The following is a 15,217-nucleotide window of genomic DNA, read 5'->3' on the forward strand; positions in this document are numbered from 1 at the left end:
TAAAGGTCACTGTGTAGGAGTCTGTGCATCAAACTACCTTTCCTGGTTACAGCAGCACCGTTGGTCCTATAGAGCCTGCAACAGGAAATAGTTAAACCATTTCAAGGAATCCAGGAAGAAAGCATTTTTAGAGAAACTGCTATGCTGTTTTCCTAAGGTATTCTCACAACAATCATATGAAGTAAGTTATCTTCATTTTGCGTATGATTAATTGAAGCTGAGAGAAGTTACTTGGCCAGAGACACAACTTATGAACTGGAAGAGCTGAGATTCAAATTCAGATAAATTTTCTACAAATTTCATTCTTTTTTGCAAAATAGCCCCCTGCAAAAACCGAAGAGTTGGATTTGTTATCCTTTTGAAATATCCGAGCAACGAATACTGAGTAAATTTCTATTTGTCGGCATTTTTAAAAGGATCTCTAGGTGACTCTGCAGATCTTCCAGTTAAGACTCTATAATAAAGCTTAAATCTGTGAGTCCCTCTTGCACACTGTAGCTTTTCTAGGGCTCCAGCAGTGTTGGTAGACTGCACTCATACGAGATGATGATTTAAAAGAGGGAGAGATTGAGATTGACTGATTGATTTGGAGTCTAAACCGAAGGCTCCAGGTTAAAAAAAAAAAAAAAAATAGTTTCCTAGTCTCCAGATCCAGCCTTCTCAAGAAAGTCCAGCCTAATTTGAGATCTCTTACTCCAGCTTCAGAGCAGAGACCAGAGAATCACAGGAAGGCATGACTTCCAGAGATGCTGCGTTTCAGAGACCAGGCTTTTAGTTAGTCTTTTAACTCATTTATTATTAGGATAAATTTCTGTACAACATCTATACATTCATAACAATCACAAGTAGAGATTGGTGCTTATAAAATAGGGGCTTTTCTGACTTGCTAGAAACATCGTTCTCCCACTAGGTGGCATTATCTGAGGCAACAGTCTGGGTTGCTTTTGTTTTGATAGAACAGGGTTCTACATTGCAGTCCTGATATTTCATGTCTTTCTATTTCCCATTTCTGCTTTCATAGATCTCTGTGCAAGAGTTGCAGAAAATGATCAACTTCCAGGTAAGGCATCCATTTATTTAGTCATTTAAATCTCTCAAAATCCATATAAAAAGGAAATGTAGATTTGAATAGATTAGATCCAAAAGGAAATTTAGAAAATCGATTAGTTGATATTCAGGTCACAGGATCTGCATATAGTTGTAATAGATTTGAGCTGCATATGTGTACCTTGTCTTTCTGGCGATCATAGAAAATGGATAGCCAACCAGTTAAAAGTTTTGACATTGTGAGGATAAAGCAAAAATGTTCCCCATAGAAGTAAAGTTTTTCTTGGCACAGTTCTCTGAAAAAAAAATCTTATAATGGATTTTCATACATATAATGTTAAAGATAACATTCACAGCAAGAATCCTGCGATGTTATGTTTTATAACATCAGATTTCTTATGACTTTCTAATAGTGTTCCCTAGAGTACCAGTGCCAAGTCTCATTATATGAACTCAATTTGTAAGTCCAGGTACATAGCCCTTTTAATGTTCATCTGGATCCATAAGTAAACTTTGTACCTTTTCCAGGGTCTCCAGCTATTGAAGATTTTCTCTTCCATGTGCATTTTAAAATAAGATTGTGAAGATCCATAAAGGAGTGTTAGGTATTTTATTGTGATCGAATTACACTTTTAGATTAATTTGGAGAGAATAACTTTTCAATAATGAGTCCTCTATTTACTTTTTTCCCATTACAATTTTATAGTTTTATTGTAATTCTCGTACTTTTTTTGGTAACATTTATTCTTACATGTGGTTAAAGTTGCTATTGAGAATGGTATGGATCTTTATTATGTTTTCTTATTGGCTATTGTATATAGGAAATTATGGATTAATCGACTTGACTTTATAGTCATGCACCGCTTTACAATTGAGAAATGCGTCATTAGGTGATTTCATCATTGTGTGAACATCATAGAGTATACTTACACAAACCTGGATAGTATAGCCTACTACACACCTAGGCTAGATGGAATAGCTTGTTGCTTCTAGGCAACAAAGTCTGTACAGCATGTTACTGTATAAAACAACACAAGAGTAAACCAAGCACAAGAGAAAATGATTCACAGGAGATACAGGAAATGAGATATATGAAGCTGCTGCCAGCGTGACATGCATACCATTTTACAGTAAATTTTTTTAATAAGCAGAAAGAGTCCACTCTAAAATAGTGATTAATTAAACTCAAGGACCTTGGACTTAAAGAGGATTTTATGAATTTGACCTCAAAGACAGGGGAAGTAAAAGTAAAAATAAATGAATGGGACTACATCAAACAAAAAAGCTTCTGCTCAGCAAAAAAAAATCATCAACAAGGTAAAGAGACAACCATCTGAATGAGAAAATATATTTGCAAGCAATGCCACTGATAAGGGCCTAATATCCAAAATATATTAAAAACTCATACAACTCAATAATAACAAAAAAGACATGATCCAATCAAAAAATGGGCAGAAGACCTGAACAGACACTATCAGACATACAAATGGCCAACAAATATACGAGAAGATGTTCAGCATCGCTAGCTATTAGGGAAATGCAAATCAAAACCACAATGAGATACCATCTCACACATGTTAGAATAGCTGTAATCAACAGGACAAGTAATAACAAATGTTAGAGAGGATGCAGAGAAAAAGGAACCTTCATACACTGCTGGTGGGACTGCAAATTGGTACAGCCACTATGGAAAACAGTATGGAGGTTCCTCAAAAAACTAAGAATTGATTTACCATATGATCCAGCAATCCCCCAAAGATTTGAAAACCTATATCCGAAAAGATATTTGCACACCAATGTTCATAGCAGCACTATTCACAGTGGCCAGGAAATGGAAGCAACCAAAGTATCCTACAATAGATGATTGGCTGAAGAAGCTGTGGCACATATATACAATGGAATATTACTCAGCCATAAGAAGAAATGAAATACTGCCATTTGTGACAACATGGATGGACCTCGAGATAATCATGCTAAATGAAATAAGCCAGACTGAAAAAGTTCAAAATCACATGATATCACTTATATGTGGGATGTAAACCTAAAAGCAACAAATGAACAGGACAAACAGAGACTCAGGGACATGGACAATGGACTAGTGATTACCAAGGGATAGGGGGTGGGGGAGGAGAGAAGAGGTAGACGAGGTAAAGGGGGTCAAATATATGGTAGGTGAAGGAAACTGGACTATGTGTGGTAATCACACAGTAGAATATATAGATATCAAATTGTATACCTCAAATTATATAATTGTATTAACCAAGGTTACCCCAATAAACTTAAAAAAATAAAATAATGATTAAAAAGTAGTTTATTACTTTTAAAGGTAGTTCATTATTATTAAATAGCATATACTGTACATAACCGTATGTGCTAAACTTTTATATGACTGATAGCACAATAGATTTGTTTACACCAGCATTACCACAAACACATGAATAATGTGTTGCACTGTGACATTATGACAGCTACGACGTCACTATGTGATGGGAATTTTTCAGCTCCATTATAATCTTATGGGATCATCATTGTCTATGTGGTCAGTCATTGACTGAAACATTATTATGCAGCACACGACTGTATGTCAACTTACAGAACTCTTATTAAGTCTGAGAGATTTTTGGTTGATCCTTAGATTTTCTAGTTGGACAGTCATATACTCTTCAAATGGAGTTTGTCCCTTACTGTGCAATGTGTATGTCTCCATTTTTTTCTTGTCTTACTGCAATGACCCGGACTTCTAGTAACTATAATTTTGAATGTAATTGCTAGCAAAAATCTTTTTGTTCCATTTTTAATGGGAATGCTTCCAGTGTTTCACTGTTTCCTCTTGTATTCTGGTAGATAGTTGTTTTTTGTTTTTGTTTTTAATCAGGTTAAGGATTTTTAACTTGTGAAGATTGTTTTCATAAACTGGGAACTTTTTTCTCATATCCTTTTTTTAATACCTGTCAATAAAATCATATATTTTCATTTATCTAATACAGTTTATAGAAAATTTCTAATACGTTTCCCAATATTGAACTATCTGTGATTTCCTGGGATAAAACCTACCTAGTTTTTTTTCACTTTTTAAAGGGCCAAATAGTAAATATTTTAGGCTTGAAGGCCATACAGCCTCTGTGGCAACTATACAACTCTGCCCTTGTAGCTGAAGTAAATTAATGGGTTTAACTACATTCTGGTAATATTTTATTTACAAAAACAGGAAGCCAGTCCTTGAGTTGTGATTTGCCGACCTCTGCTCTATGTAGTCTTGTCTTTTTGTGATAGACATATAGCCACATCCCTTTTTAAAATTTCAGTTTAAGTTAATTAAACATGATTTTGGCTTTGTGGTTGGGAGGATATATTTTATTGTATTAAAAGATCCACATCTTCCTATTTTATTGTGATTATGTGAGTCTGGTATGTTAACCTTACAGCCCTTGTAATATCTTATTGCACTTATATGTTTACTTTGTAGTGTCTAATAAACTAAGATCTCTGAGGGCAGTGTTCATTTTATTTTTTGCATCATTAGTACAGTATTTGGTCAGTCTTCATTAAATATTTTATGAGTGAACAAATGAAGAATGTAAAAATATTTTAAAATAATTTTACTGAGATATAATTTTCATATTACAAATTAACCTATTTAAAGTACATACAATTCAGTAGTTTTGCTATATTCATGGAATTGTGAAACCATCACTACTGTCTTAATTTAAGAACATTTTCATTACCCTTAAAAGAAACCCCATACCTGTTAGCAGTCACTCCCCATTTCTGTGGAACCATACAATATCTGATCTTTTGTAACTGGCTTCTTTCCTCCAGCTCAATGTTTTAACTATGTTGTAGATTCCTTTTTATTGCTGAGCAATATTGCATCATATGGATATACAGTAGCGTGTTTATTTATCCATTCATCAGTTGATGGATGACCATATTGATTTCGCTTTTTGGCCATTATTAATGATTCTGCTGTGAACAAGTGTATACAGGTTTTTATGTGGGCATTCTTTCAGTTCTCTTGCGTATATATCTATGAGAAATTGTTGGATCATATGGTAACTCTATGTTTAACATTTTGAGGAACTGCCAAACTGTTTTCCATAGTTGCTGAACAATTTTACAATCCCTCCAGCAATGTACAAGAGTTCCAGATTCTCCATGTCCTTGCTAACACTTGTCATTGTCTGTCTTTACTTTTAACCACCCTAGGGGGTGCGAAGTGATATCTCATTGTGATTTTGATTTGTATTTTGCTAATGACTAGTGATGTTGAGCATCTTCATAAGCTTATGGACTATATATGTCTTTGGAAAAATGTCTGTTCAAATCCTTTGCCTATTTTTTAATTAGGTTGTCTCTTTATTGTTGAGTTATAAGAATTATTTTTATGTTCTTGTTACAACTCTCTTGTCAGATTTATGATTTGCAAGTATTTCTTTCCATTCTCTGTGTTGTCGTTTTGTTTTCTTGGTGGTCCTTTGAAGCACTAGATTTTTAATTTTGATGAATTCCATTTTTTCTATTTTTTCTCTTGTCACTTAAACTTTTTCTGTCACATCTAAGAAACCACTGCCTAATCCAAGGTCACAAGATTTACTCCTATGTTTTCTTCTAATAATTTTATAACTTTAGCTCTTACATTTAGATCTCTGACACATTTTTAGGCTCAGTTTTGTATATGATGTGAGGTGTGTGTGGGAGGCAAGTTCAGCTTCATTCTTTTGCATGTGGCTATCCAGTTGTCCCAACACCATTCGTTAAAAAGACTATACTTCCTCCCATTGAATTGCTGGTACTAGTTAAATATTTTTAATATGATTTTTGTTTCTATCACAAAATATATCTCTGAATCAAATATACAGTAATTATACATAACATTATGAAAACTCAGCAATGAGCATAATATGACCATAAGAGGCTGATTTTCTTGCAAGTCCCTAAGTAATGCACACTTTAGTTTGAAGATCAATGTGCTGTTGCAGGGATCAGTGACATTCCAGGATGTGGCTCTGGACTTCACCCCAGAGGAATGGCAGCTGCTTGACTGTGATCAGAGAACCTTGTATTGGGATGTGATGTTGGAGAACTTTAGAAACCTCATCTCAGTGGGTAAGGACAGTGGGTGGTAACTTTTCAGTGTAACTCAGAATGTGTTAATAGTGCCCTTCCTTGAAGACCCGTGAAAGCTGTGAACATTCTGAAGCTCTAGTAAGTTTGTCCCTGAATTTTAGTGGTCAAAGATTCTTAATCCCTTTTGGGGGTCAGATAGTCTGTTTATGCATTTGCCTCCTAAACGGAGGAGAAGGGTCTTTCTGTTCTGAAGACTGCTTGTCGTCCTTTACAGGCCCTGAGACTCAAGGAGGCAGATGTGAGTTGTGAGGAAGTTGTTTGTCCCTAGCCCCTTGTTCCCAGTTTGTGTTGTTTCCCATGAACAGGAGGTCCGGTTACCAAAACAAAAGTGATCTTCAAGCAAGGGCAAGAACCACAGATGGTGGAGAGAGAGAACCCATATTGGAGCCATCCGGGTGAGTGAGAGAAACCAGGTAGATGGGAGCCTTGGGAATTGAGATCCCAGTCTGTCAGTGAGGGACAGGCACCTTTGAGATACTTTGCAGGAAGCATCTCTAAAAAGCCACACACCTTTGGAAGTGACTAGGTATACTTGACATAATATCATCAGATCCTCAAATGACACCTTCACTTTCACCGTTCCCACATAGCTGCTGTTCCTCTTTGCTCAACTCTGGTGCGAAGAAATGTCTCTTCTCTGCTGTGGCTTCTCGCACTGCCGGCTCCTTCTAGATCTTTGCTTTGTGCCCTTAATTTCTAAAATCTTCATTTGCTTTCCTTCGTCAACATGATCGTAGATCTTTTCTTTATAATGTATTCAGGTTCTATGGATTCGAAGTCTTCCTCCACCAATCACTGTCTAACCTAATTACTTTGTAGCACAACTTTATAAAATAGGGATAATATTAATTCTTACCTCAGATTTCTTTGTACAGATTGTTTGAGGCAATGCATGCAAAACCCTTTAAATCGTTGGCAGATAGTAAGTGTGTAGTGTGTTGTTGTTTTTATTTAAAAACTTTGTTACATTATGCTTTCTAATGATTTTCCTTTTTAAAAAACTCATTCCTTTTCTTGCATTGTATATCCCACCTGTGTACCTCACCTTGCTTATCTTTAGTCTCAGTGCTAACTTGGAGTATCTACCTTTTAGTGCATCTTTCTGCCTCAATTGGTAATGTCAGTTATCTACTGGAAATTATCTTCTATTTTTATTCGAGTTGGTTCCTTGCTAATATGCCTTTACCTTTTCTTACTGTTTATTTACCTTTTGCTTCTTGCTTTCTCCTTACATCTTCTTAACTTTTTTCCACAGTAACTCCCTCAGAAACTGCATCACTCTAAAGACTAAAATTATTTGTTTTAAGTCATCTTTAGCATCTTTGCCTCACCAACTTTCCATTCCCCTAATTTAACCCTATCTCGCCTTATAGTCTCTGTTTTTTTATAGTAACCAATATTCTTCAACCTTCACCATAATCTTTATATTACAGTAAAGAATAATGACTGGTCTGCTGCTTTGCAGTCTCAAAGTCACTGTGATAAGCAGTTTGGTTTTTTTCTCTCAAGAGTTTCTCCTTAACTACTGTTGTGACTTATTGCTTATGATTTCAACTATTAGTTTATCCAAGACTGATTCAAAATAAAATTTTCCCTTTCCACAGAGCCCATAAAAGAAATATGTTTCAAATGATTATGACACCAATTAAGTGTACTTTAAATTCCCTGAGACCCCAACATCTAATGATGTAAACCAAATGGATTTTAACTCCTGATATGGCATCTGTGCTGTTTATATTCCTATATTGCAAATTCCATTCTATTTTCTGATTTATCTTAGATGTTCCTGCAAGATTTATTGAAATTATTTCATTTTTCCTGTCACTCTCCTGACAAATAAGCATAAATTATTCTTGTATAACCTGTATTGTGATATTTAAATGGCTTTTAAAGCCCTCTGTAATGTGATCCCAGAATTAGCCAGAATTATCCATCTTTTCCCTATTCCATGGCAGTTGAGTTCTTTAGCATCTTCTATACAGTTTTCTTCTCTGCATCAGTCCTTCGATTCTGCTGGGCTCCACCTAACTAAAACCAGCATGCTGCTAAATCTAAATTCTTATTTCTCTTCTCTTATGATAATTCCAGTCTGCATTACCCTCTACTTCCTTTGGACTCCCATCCCAACTCCAGTATGGCTCTATCATAAAAACTTGACAAATACGGTCTCGATTTTTTAAAAAACCCTGTGGTTTTCTCATGAAATGCCCCAAAGAGAAAGACTTATATCATTTTTTTCCTTTACACCATTGCTGAGCACATAATGGGCATTTAGTGAACATTTCATTCATTATTGTAAATTCAGGCATTATGGGGATGTTTCTTATTCTTTCATTCAACAAGGCTTTTTGTTGTTTCCTGAAAAGTAGTCAGTGAAAGCAAAAAAAAAAAACCCATTACCTTTTTCCAGGTTTGTAAATTGTAGTTGAAAAGCAACATAGCCATATAAAATATTCTAAAAATTGGTGAGTGTGGAATGTTTGTTCAGTGTACAATAACACTACAGTTTTGTCTAGTTAATTGTCAAAATGCATGGTTTAGGCAGTAGCAGTGACTACCTTAAAAGTTCAAAGAAAATGGAGCTTAAAGCTTAAAGTATGCAAGGATCAGTCTACGGTCATGCCATCCTGAACAAGCCCAGTCCTATCTGATCTCGGAAGCTAAGCAGGGTCGGGCCTGGTTAGTACTTGGATGGGAGACCACCGAGGAAGACCAGATGCTGTAGGCATAAAAAAATAAAAATAAGGGATTGTAAACTGACAAGGTCCTTGCAATCTGTGAGGTCAACCAAGAGTTGCCTTGCCTAAAATAAATAAAATAAAGTATGCAAGGATCGGAGGAGTCAGTTTTTGAGATCATGGAACAATGGCTCCTTCCTAAAGATATCTAAGTACTAGATAGGATGAGAGGGGATGAGGGATGGCAGGTTACAGTGGAGAAGGAACATGAGCAAAAGATTATTATTTATTTAGAGTCTAGAATCCTTGGAAGAGAAGGTAGTTGTTGACAACTGAACGAATGCATCCTTAGTTACTACGAATAGATTCATTATACTGCATAGTTTGTTCACCAGGCTGATTACCCTGTATTCTTCAGTTGGTTATTGTTGGTTGAGGTAGCACAGGGTGCTGCTTCCCATTGGTTGTAAAAGAGAGGAAAGAAGACAGAAATCCAATCCTCATACTTAGACTCTATAAAGAAATATGTACTAACATCTATAGCCTACTACTCAGTCCAGCTCCACAGAGAAAGATAAAGGAATGGAGCAGGAGGCTAAGGGTGTTTTGCTAACACTTCATATGAAAGGAAACTCAGAAGCAGGGAATTATAATCCTCTATTCCTATTTTCTTCTTCTACTTCTTCTTCTTTTTTTTTAATGGAGCAATGGGTTTGGGATTTATATGATTTTTGAGGATAGGCATGAAAAAGTGTGACTTTAGGAGCAAGGCAGCTTTCTGGGGTTAGTTTGTTAGGCAGATTGAAAGAGGATGTAAAAACAGTATTTGTCAAATAAAAACACGACAAATAGTTGTCATATATAGAAACCCAGCCAGAATAAAAACAATAGCAAGCAGAAAGAATCTGTGCCTGGGCTAAGGATGACTTGCCCTTGAATGGCTTGCTGGACATTTGTGTTCCTGGGTTATAAGAAAGTACATGTAAGAATGATGCCCAGCTATAGCAGAGCTGCAGCCCTGTCTACAGGTATGTCTGTCTCTACTGTGGTTTGGTTGGGGTTAGAGGACTGGAGATTAAAGAATGTTCCTGAAGGGAACCGACATTGTGTCAGGTGGTTAAGAGGAAAGAGAGACATGAATAAGAGTAATAGGGAGCTATCCTAAAGAGTAACCTCAAACTTAGGTAGTGAGGACTCTGATCTGCCTCCTTTAAATCAATTTTTTCCTCTGATATTTTCCCTTAACTTGCTTGTCTCTTGTTCCTCTGGTTACCCTATCAATTCATCATATCTCCACAGTGGGCTCCATCCATTCTGTGAACTAACCATGCACCCTTGTTGAGCATCCTTTGACTTCCCTTGTATCCTACTCACTATACCTTGTGCCTATTTTACTGTCTTTCCATAAGTCACCAATTAAGCTATCTCTTCTTCTTGTCATTCATCTGCTCCCATTTCCTCTTTAGAGTTTTATTCTTAAAGCTCAGGAGCAAGGCAAATATAGGATTTGTTTCAAAACAAGAGACTAGATTTGAAGTCATATAAGTTTCTTTCTGTAATTGTTGATGGAAAAAATTAACTAGGAATGTTTTATTATACTCCTTTTTAGAAGCCGAGTGCCCACATGTTGATGCATCAGAGAAGCACCAGGAAAGCAAGGACAGTTTTTTGAATTCAGTTTTGTTTACATTCAATAAAATTCTGACTATGGAGAGACTCCATGGTTATAATATGAGCACAAGTCTTAATCCTACAAGAAAAAGATCATATAAATGCAAATCACATGGAAAGAGTTTTCAACCCACTTTAGACTTACTTAATTATAACAGATTGTATACTGGAGAAAACCTTTATGAATGCAAGGAATGTGGGAAAGCCTCCAAAAAGAAGTTTCATGTCATTAGACATGAAAAAAATCATACAAGAAAAAAACACTTTGAATGCAATGAGTGTGGTAAAGCCTATAGCAGGAAGGCACACCTTGCAAATCATCAGAAGGTTCATAGTGGAGAGAGACCCTTTGTGTGCAATGATTGTGGAAAAGCTTTTATGCATAAAGCACAGCTCGTGGTCCACCAGAGACTTCACACTGGAGAGAAACCTTACGAATGCAGTCAGTGTGGGAAATCGTTCACTTGGAATTCCTCCTTTACTCAACATGTGAAATCTCATACACTGGAGAACTCATTTGAATGTAAAGAATGTGGAAAAACCTTCAAGTACAGTTCATCCCTTTACAAACATTCCAGGTTTCATACTGGAGAGAAACCATATCAATGTATCGTATGTGGCAAAGCCTTTGGCAACACATCTGTGCTTGTTACACATCAAAGAATTCACACAGGAGAGAAACCTTATGGATGTATTGAATGTGGCAAAGCCTTCATCAAGAAGTCTCATCTCCTTAGACATCAGATCACTCATACAGGAGAAAAGCCTTATGAATGTAACAAATGTGGGAAAGCATTTTCACAGAAGTCAAATCTTATTGTACATCAGAAAATTCACACATAATATTCACTTATGAATATGAGAAAGCCTTAGATATCGAATAAATCTTATTAAATAGAGAATTCATGGTGAGGTGAAATCCATGAATTTGAGTGAATTTGGAAATGTAGATTCCCATAAAAAGATAGTCAATGCCAATCATGTTCTGGAAGTGATAATAAAGATTCTATAGAAAAGATCACAGAAAACATTGAATTATAAATAATAGAGCATAGAACTTAGAAAGAAAGCATAAATTAAGGAATCAGTGAAAACCGAATTTACCATATCTTTATTTTTATAACATTATATAATTATGTAAGTGAATTTAAAATGTTTATATGTTATACTAAATTATATAAAGTTTCTGCAGTAAATATCACCACTTTTCTTCTAACAACATACAAGTGAAAAAAATGTGTTTTGATATCTAGTATGAATTTCAGTAATATTTTCTCCCATTCGCTGGCACTTTTAATGGGCATGGCAGTGTTACTGAATTAGTGTCTCCTCTTTAATTATAAAACTTGTTATAAAGATACTTTCCTATGTATGTAAACACCAAAACAAAAAATTTAACAAGATACCAATTGAGAGGGAAAAAGCAATTGTATTCTGTAGTGCAATAAGCATTCAGTTCAGGGAAAGAAGTATTTAAATAAGTATGTAATTAAAACATTTACACTCAAACATTCCTGTTCTTTTTCATTGGTGTATCTACATAAGATGTAAGCGCAGTTCAAATAGTATTTAACTGAGGTGTCTGTATTTGATTTTAATAAAGTAGGGTGTCATGATATCTTGCAACCTTCGAGGAGCTAGTTTTTGGGTCTGATTTTTGTGTTTTTTGTAAGAAGTTAATACAAGTTTAGCTCCTAGGGGTGCCTGGAATTTTCTACATGTGACAGCACAGACAGCATTAACTAAGGTGAAAAGAGCAAATTTTTCTGCTTAGCAGCTTTGCTCTGAAATGTGACAGTTTGTAAATTCCACATAGTTCTTTAAAGGATGACCCATCCATTATTTAAAGTTTTTATTGCCATCCACAGTATTTCTTGATAATGTCAAAAAACCTTTATGACTTTTCTAGGGTGACGCTAAAACAGCTTGAACCTAAATTCAGAAATCAAGCCTCTTACCTTTAAGTTTAAACTCTGTTACAGCTACGTTGCATTGGTTTTCTTTCATTAGCCATTTTTTGAAAAGTAATGTTGAGTAGTGATTATAAATGAATGGTAGTGCTTTTTTGAACAAGCATACTAGAACTTAAGGATCTAAATTAAATCTTGTCTACTGACAAATATTCTTTGACCAAACTTTAGTCCTAGGCCCATCTGTGCACTTCCTTGTAAAATTTAGTTTTCCGTAGGAACCCTGCTAAAGCATTTTATGCAGAACTCCCACCCTTGATATCTGATGAATTACTCATCCTCACCACCCTTCAGGTGATGTCTTATCACCCTGGCCTATCTTCAGCAAGAATCCTGTTAGGTAGATTTAATCAGAACCCCACCTCCCCTCTTACTCCTGGTGTTTCCTCTTATTAATTTTCCATCCACTGACCCTCACCCTACTCCTTGGCTATAAATTCCCACTTGTCCATGCTGTATTTGGATTTGAGCTCAATATTTTCTCCTCTACTAAAATCTCATTGCTGTGGTCCCTGTATCTCTTATGATAGTCCTGAATAAGGTCTGCCTTGCCATCTTTAATAAGTGTCATTGAATATCTTTTTTCTTTAACATTTTCCAAGTTATATTAGGGGGCTTCATGCTACTTTCACTTTTGCAGTCATTCCAGAGTTTCTGGAAACTTTTGGAATTGTCTGTTTACCAGCCACACAGGGAATTCTTTAGGTATTTATAGTCACAGGACTTTCCTTTTCTTCAGCTCAGCAGATTTCTCATTTCCTACATGAAATCCTCATTTTGCCTACTTAATGCTCACCATTTGCATCCTATCTCCCCTTCCCATGCCTCTCATGTGAGAAACTCCAAAATACTTAAAACTAAAGGACACATATTAGGAGGGAGTAGAAGTTTCCACTGTTGCCAGGATGATGTGAAGTCCCCTTGAGAGAACAGCTCTGCAGGTCAAGGTAGCGAGAAGTGTGCAGTGGTCTGCTATAGGAATAAGGGACTAAAACAAGAATTTTAATTGTAATATATCAGGAAGCATATAATATGTCCCATAAGTAATTTGTTAGCTCCCTTCCATAAGTGTAAGAAGGAATACAGAATGAATTAAAATATATTTCCAGTACTGGACAAATATAAACTCACTTAGCTTTTGTCACTGACCTCCATTGCCTAGGCTGTATAAAATTTTGGCAAGAAGAAAACCAAAACTATGCTCAGCTCCATCCAAACATAGAAATTAAATCAACATGTTTTAGTTGAATGAATGTTAGATATATGCTTATAATAGGCCTCACAGTATACACATTTTTTTAAAAAAAAAGGGCAGGGGGTGGGATAGGGAGAGAAAGGTCTGAAGAACCCTATAAAGAGAAATTGTCCCAAACCTGGTATAGGAAAAAAAATTTTTTCATACTATGATTCATGACTTCTTTCTGGAAAAATTATTCCTGATAAGCAATTTTAAAATGACTTTAATGGGATTAAGTCTTGTTCTAGAAAGTAGTTGTCCACCTTCTCTTTTCCTATATAAAGTCTTTTCCCTGAGTGAAACTTGAAGTTGAGCTCTTGCTGCTCCCTTGCAACAAGATTGTAATAAAACTTTGAAACATACCCATAACTGGGCTGTTTGAAACAAAAAACCTTTTTGACACGGATCTAATACATAATTTGCATAATCTATGTTTAAAAATGATTTAGTTACAATATGCTTATGTTATTTCCATATTACTAAAATAAGTTTAATTCTTTTTAAAAATAAAATGAAGAAAGCATACTTGGTCATGATATATTTTCCTTTTAATAAGTTATTGTTTTCTATTTGCCATATCTGTATGGCATATGTTTTCTATATATCATGTCTATATTAATATGTAAAACTTACGTACACATTTCTTTTCAATATGACCAGAGCTCTCCATGAACGAAGCTCAAGCTCTAGAAATCTCTGCTGGGTGAAGAGGAAACCTCTGATACCTTCCAGACCTAAGTTCCACGAGCCTTATGGAAAATGTAGTCTCCGATGGTTTCTTCGAAGGACTCTGGGAAATCTGAGCGAATCACTGCTTCCTACATTCGCAGTGGGGTGATCAGGCCGTGTTATGCGTAGCTTGGCTGTGTTTTGGTACTAAAGGCCGGTGACCCCGAAGTACCTGAGGGACAGGTGAAGAGCAAAGACCAGCTTGATGGTTCATATTAAGGAAGTAAAATTGTAGGTAATCCCTATCTGCAGGGACATTTGGCTCAAAGAACTGGGTAAAGAAGGGCCAGTCTGCGTTGCTGTGTTGTAAGTAGCGTGTGCTGCGTAGGGAACCCATGCGGGTGTACCTCACTGTACCTCATTCTAGGAGCCTTTAGGCCCGCAGATGGCAGTAAACCCCTTCAAGGAGGCGGTGAGAGGAGAATCAACATATCCAGTGCCAGGCACTATTAAACACTTTTGAAAGAGTATGACATTTATCAGAGTTACTCTGTTATATAAGTATCCTCATAGTTTTACAGAGATGTGAAGAAGTTATAGTTTCAAATCACACAGCTAGTAAGTGGAGACAATAGTATTCAAACTCCTTGGAATTTTACCCGAAACTTCATCCTTTTTGCAACATAGTAGTCTGCCTAAAACAAAAAGTTAGTTTGTATTCTCGTTTCTGAGGAGTGAATGCTAAGTGAATTTCAACTTGAGATCATTGTTTCTGAGGGAACTGTTGGTGTCTCTGCAGAAAGGCTGTGTAATTGAAA

The 15,217-nt window shown here is 35.9% G+C and overlaps 1 protein-coding gene and 1 pseudogene across 5 annotated transcripts in view; both read left to right on the forward strand.

Moving 5' to 3' along the window:
• The window catches only part of ZNF684 (zinc finger protein 684), a 12,583-nt gene extending 427 nt beyond the window's left edge, over positions 1-12,156 (forward strand). For 2 of the 5 annotated variants that reach the window (XM_006903976.3, XM_025049645.1), the window contains exons 2-5: positions 1,022-1,060; positions 6,027-6,153; positions 6,480-6,569; positions 10,462-12,156. In XM_006903976.3, coding sequence (XP_006904038.1) covers positions 1,046-1,060; positions 6,027-6,153; positions 6,480-6,569; positions 10,462-11,366 — 1,137 coding nt within the window. In that variant the 5' untranslated portion in view covers positions 1,022-1,045 and the 3' untranslated portion in view covers positions 11,367-12,156. Of the gene's footprint in view, positions 1-1,021; positions 1,061-6,020; positions 6,154-6,388; positions 6,570-10,461 lie in introns of those variants that run through there. The other 3 variants (XM_025049725.1, XM_025049673.1, XM_025049695.1) reach the window with 2 other exon arrangements.
• Positions 8,784-8,902, forward strand: LOC112469536 (annotated as a pseudogene).
• Positions 12,157-15,217: the final 3,061 nt, after the last annotated feature.

Source organism: Pteropus alecto, unplaced genomic scaffold, assembly GCF_000325575.1.
Source record: "Pteropus alecto unplaced genomic scaffold, ASM32557v1 scaffold170, whole genome shotgun sequence".
Taxonomy (NCBI): domain Eukaryota; kingdom Metazoa; phylum Chordata; class Mammalia; order Chiroptera; family Pteropodidae; genus Pteropus; species Pteropus alecto.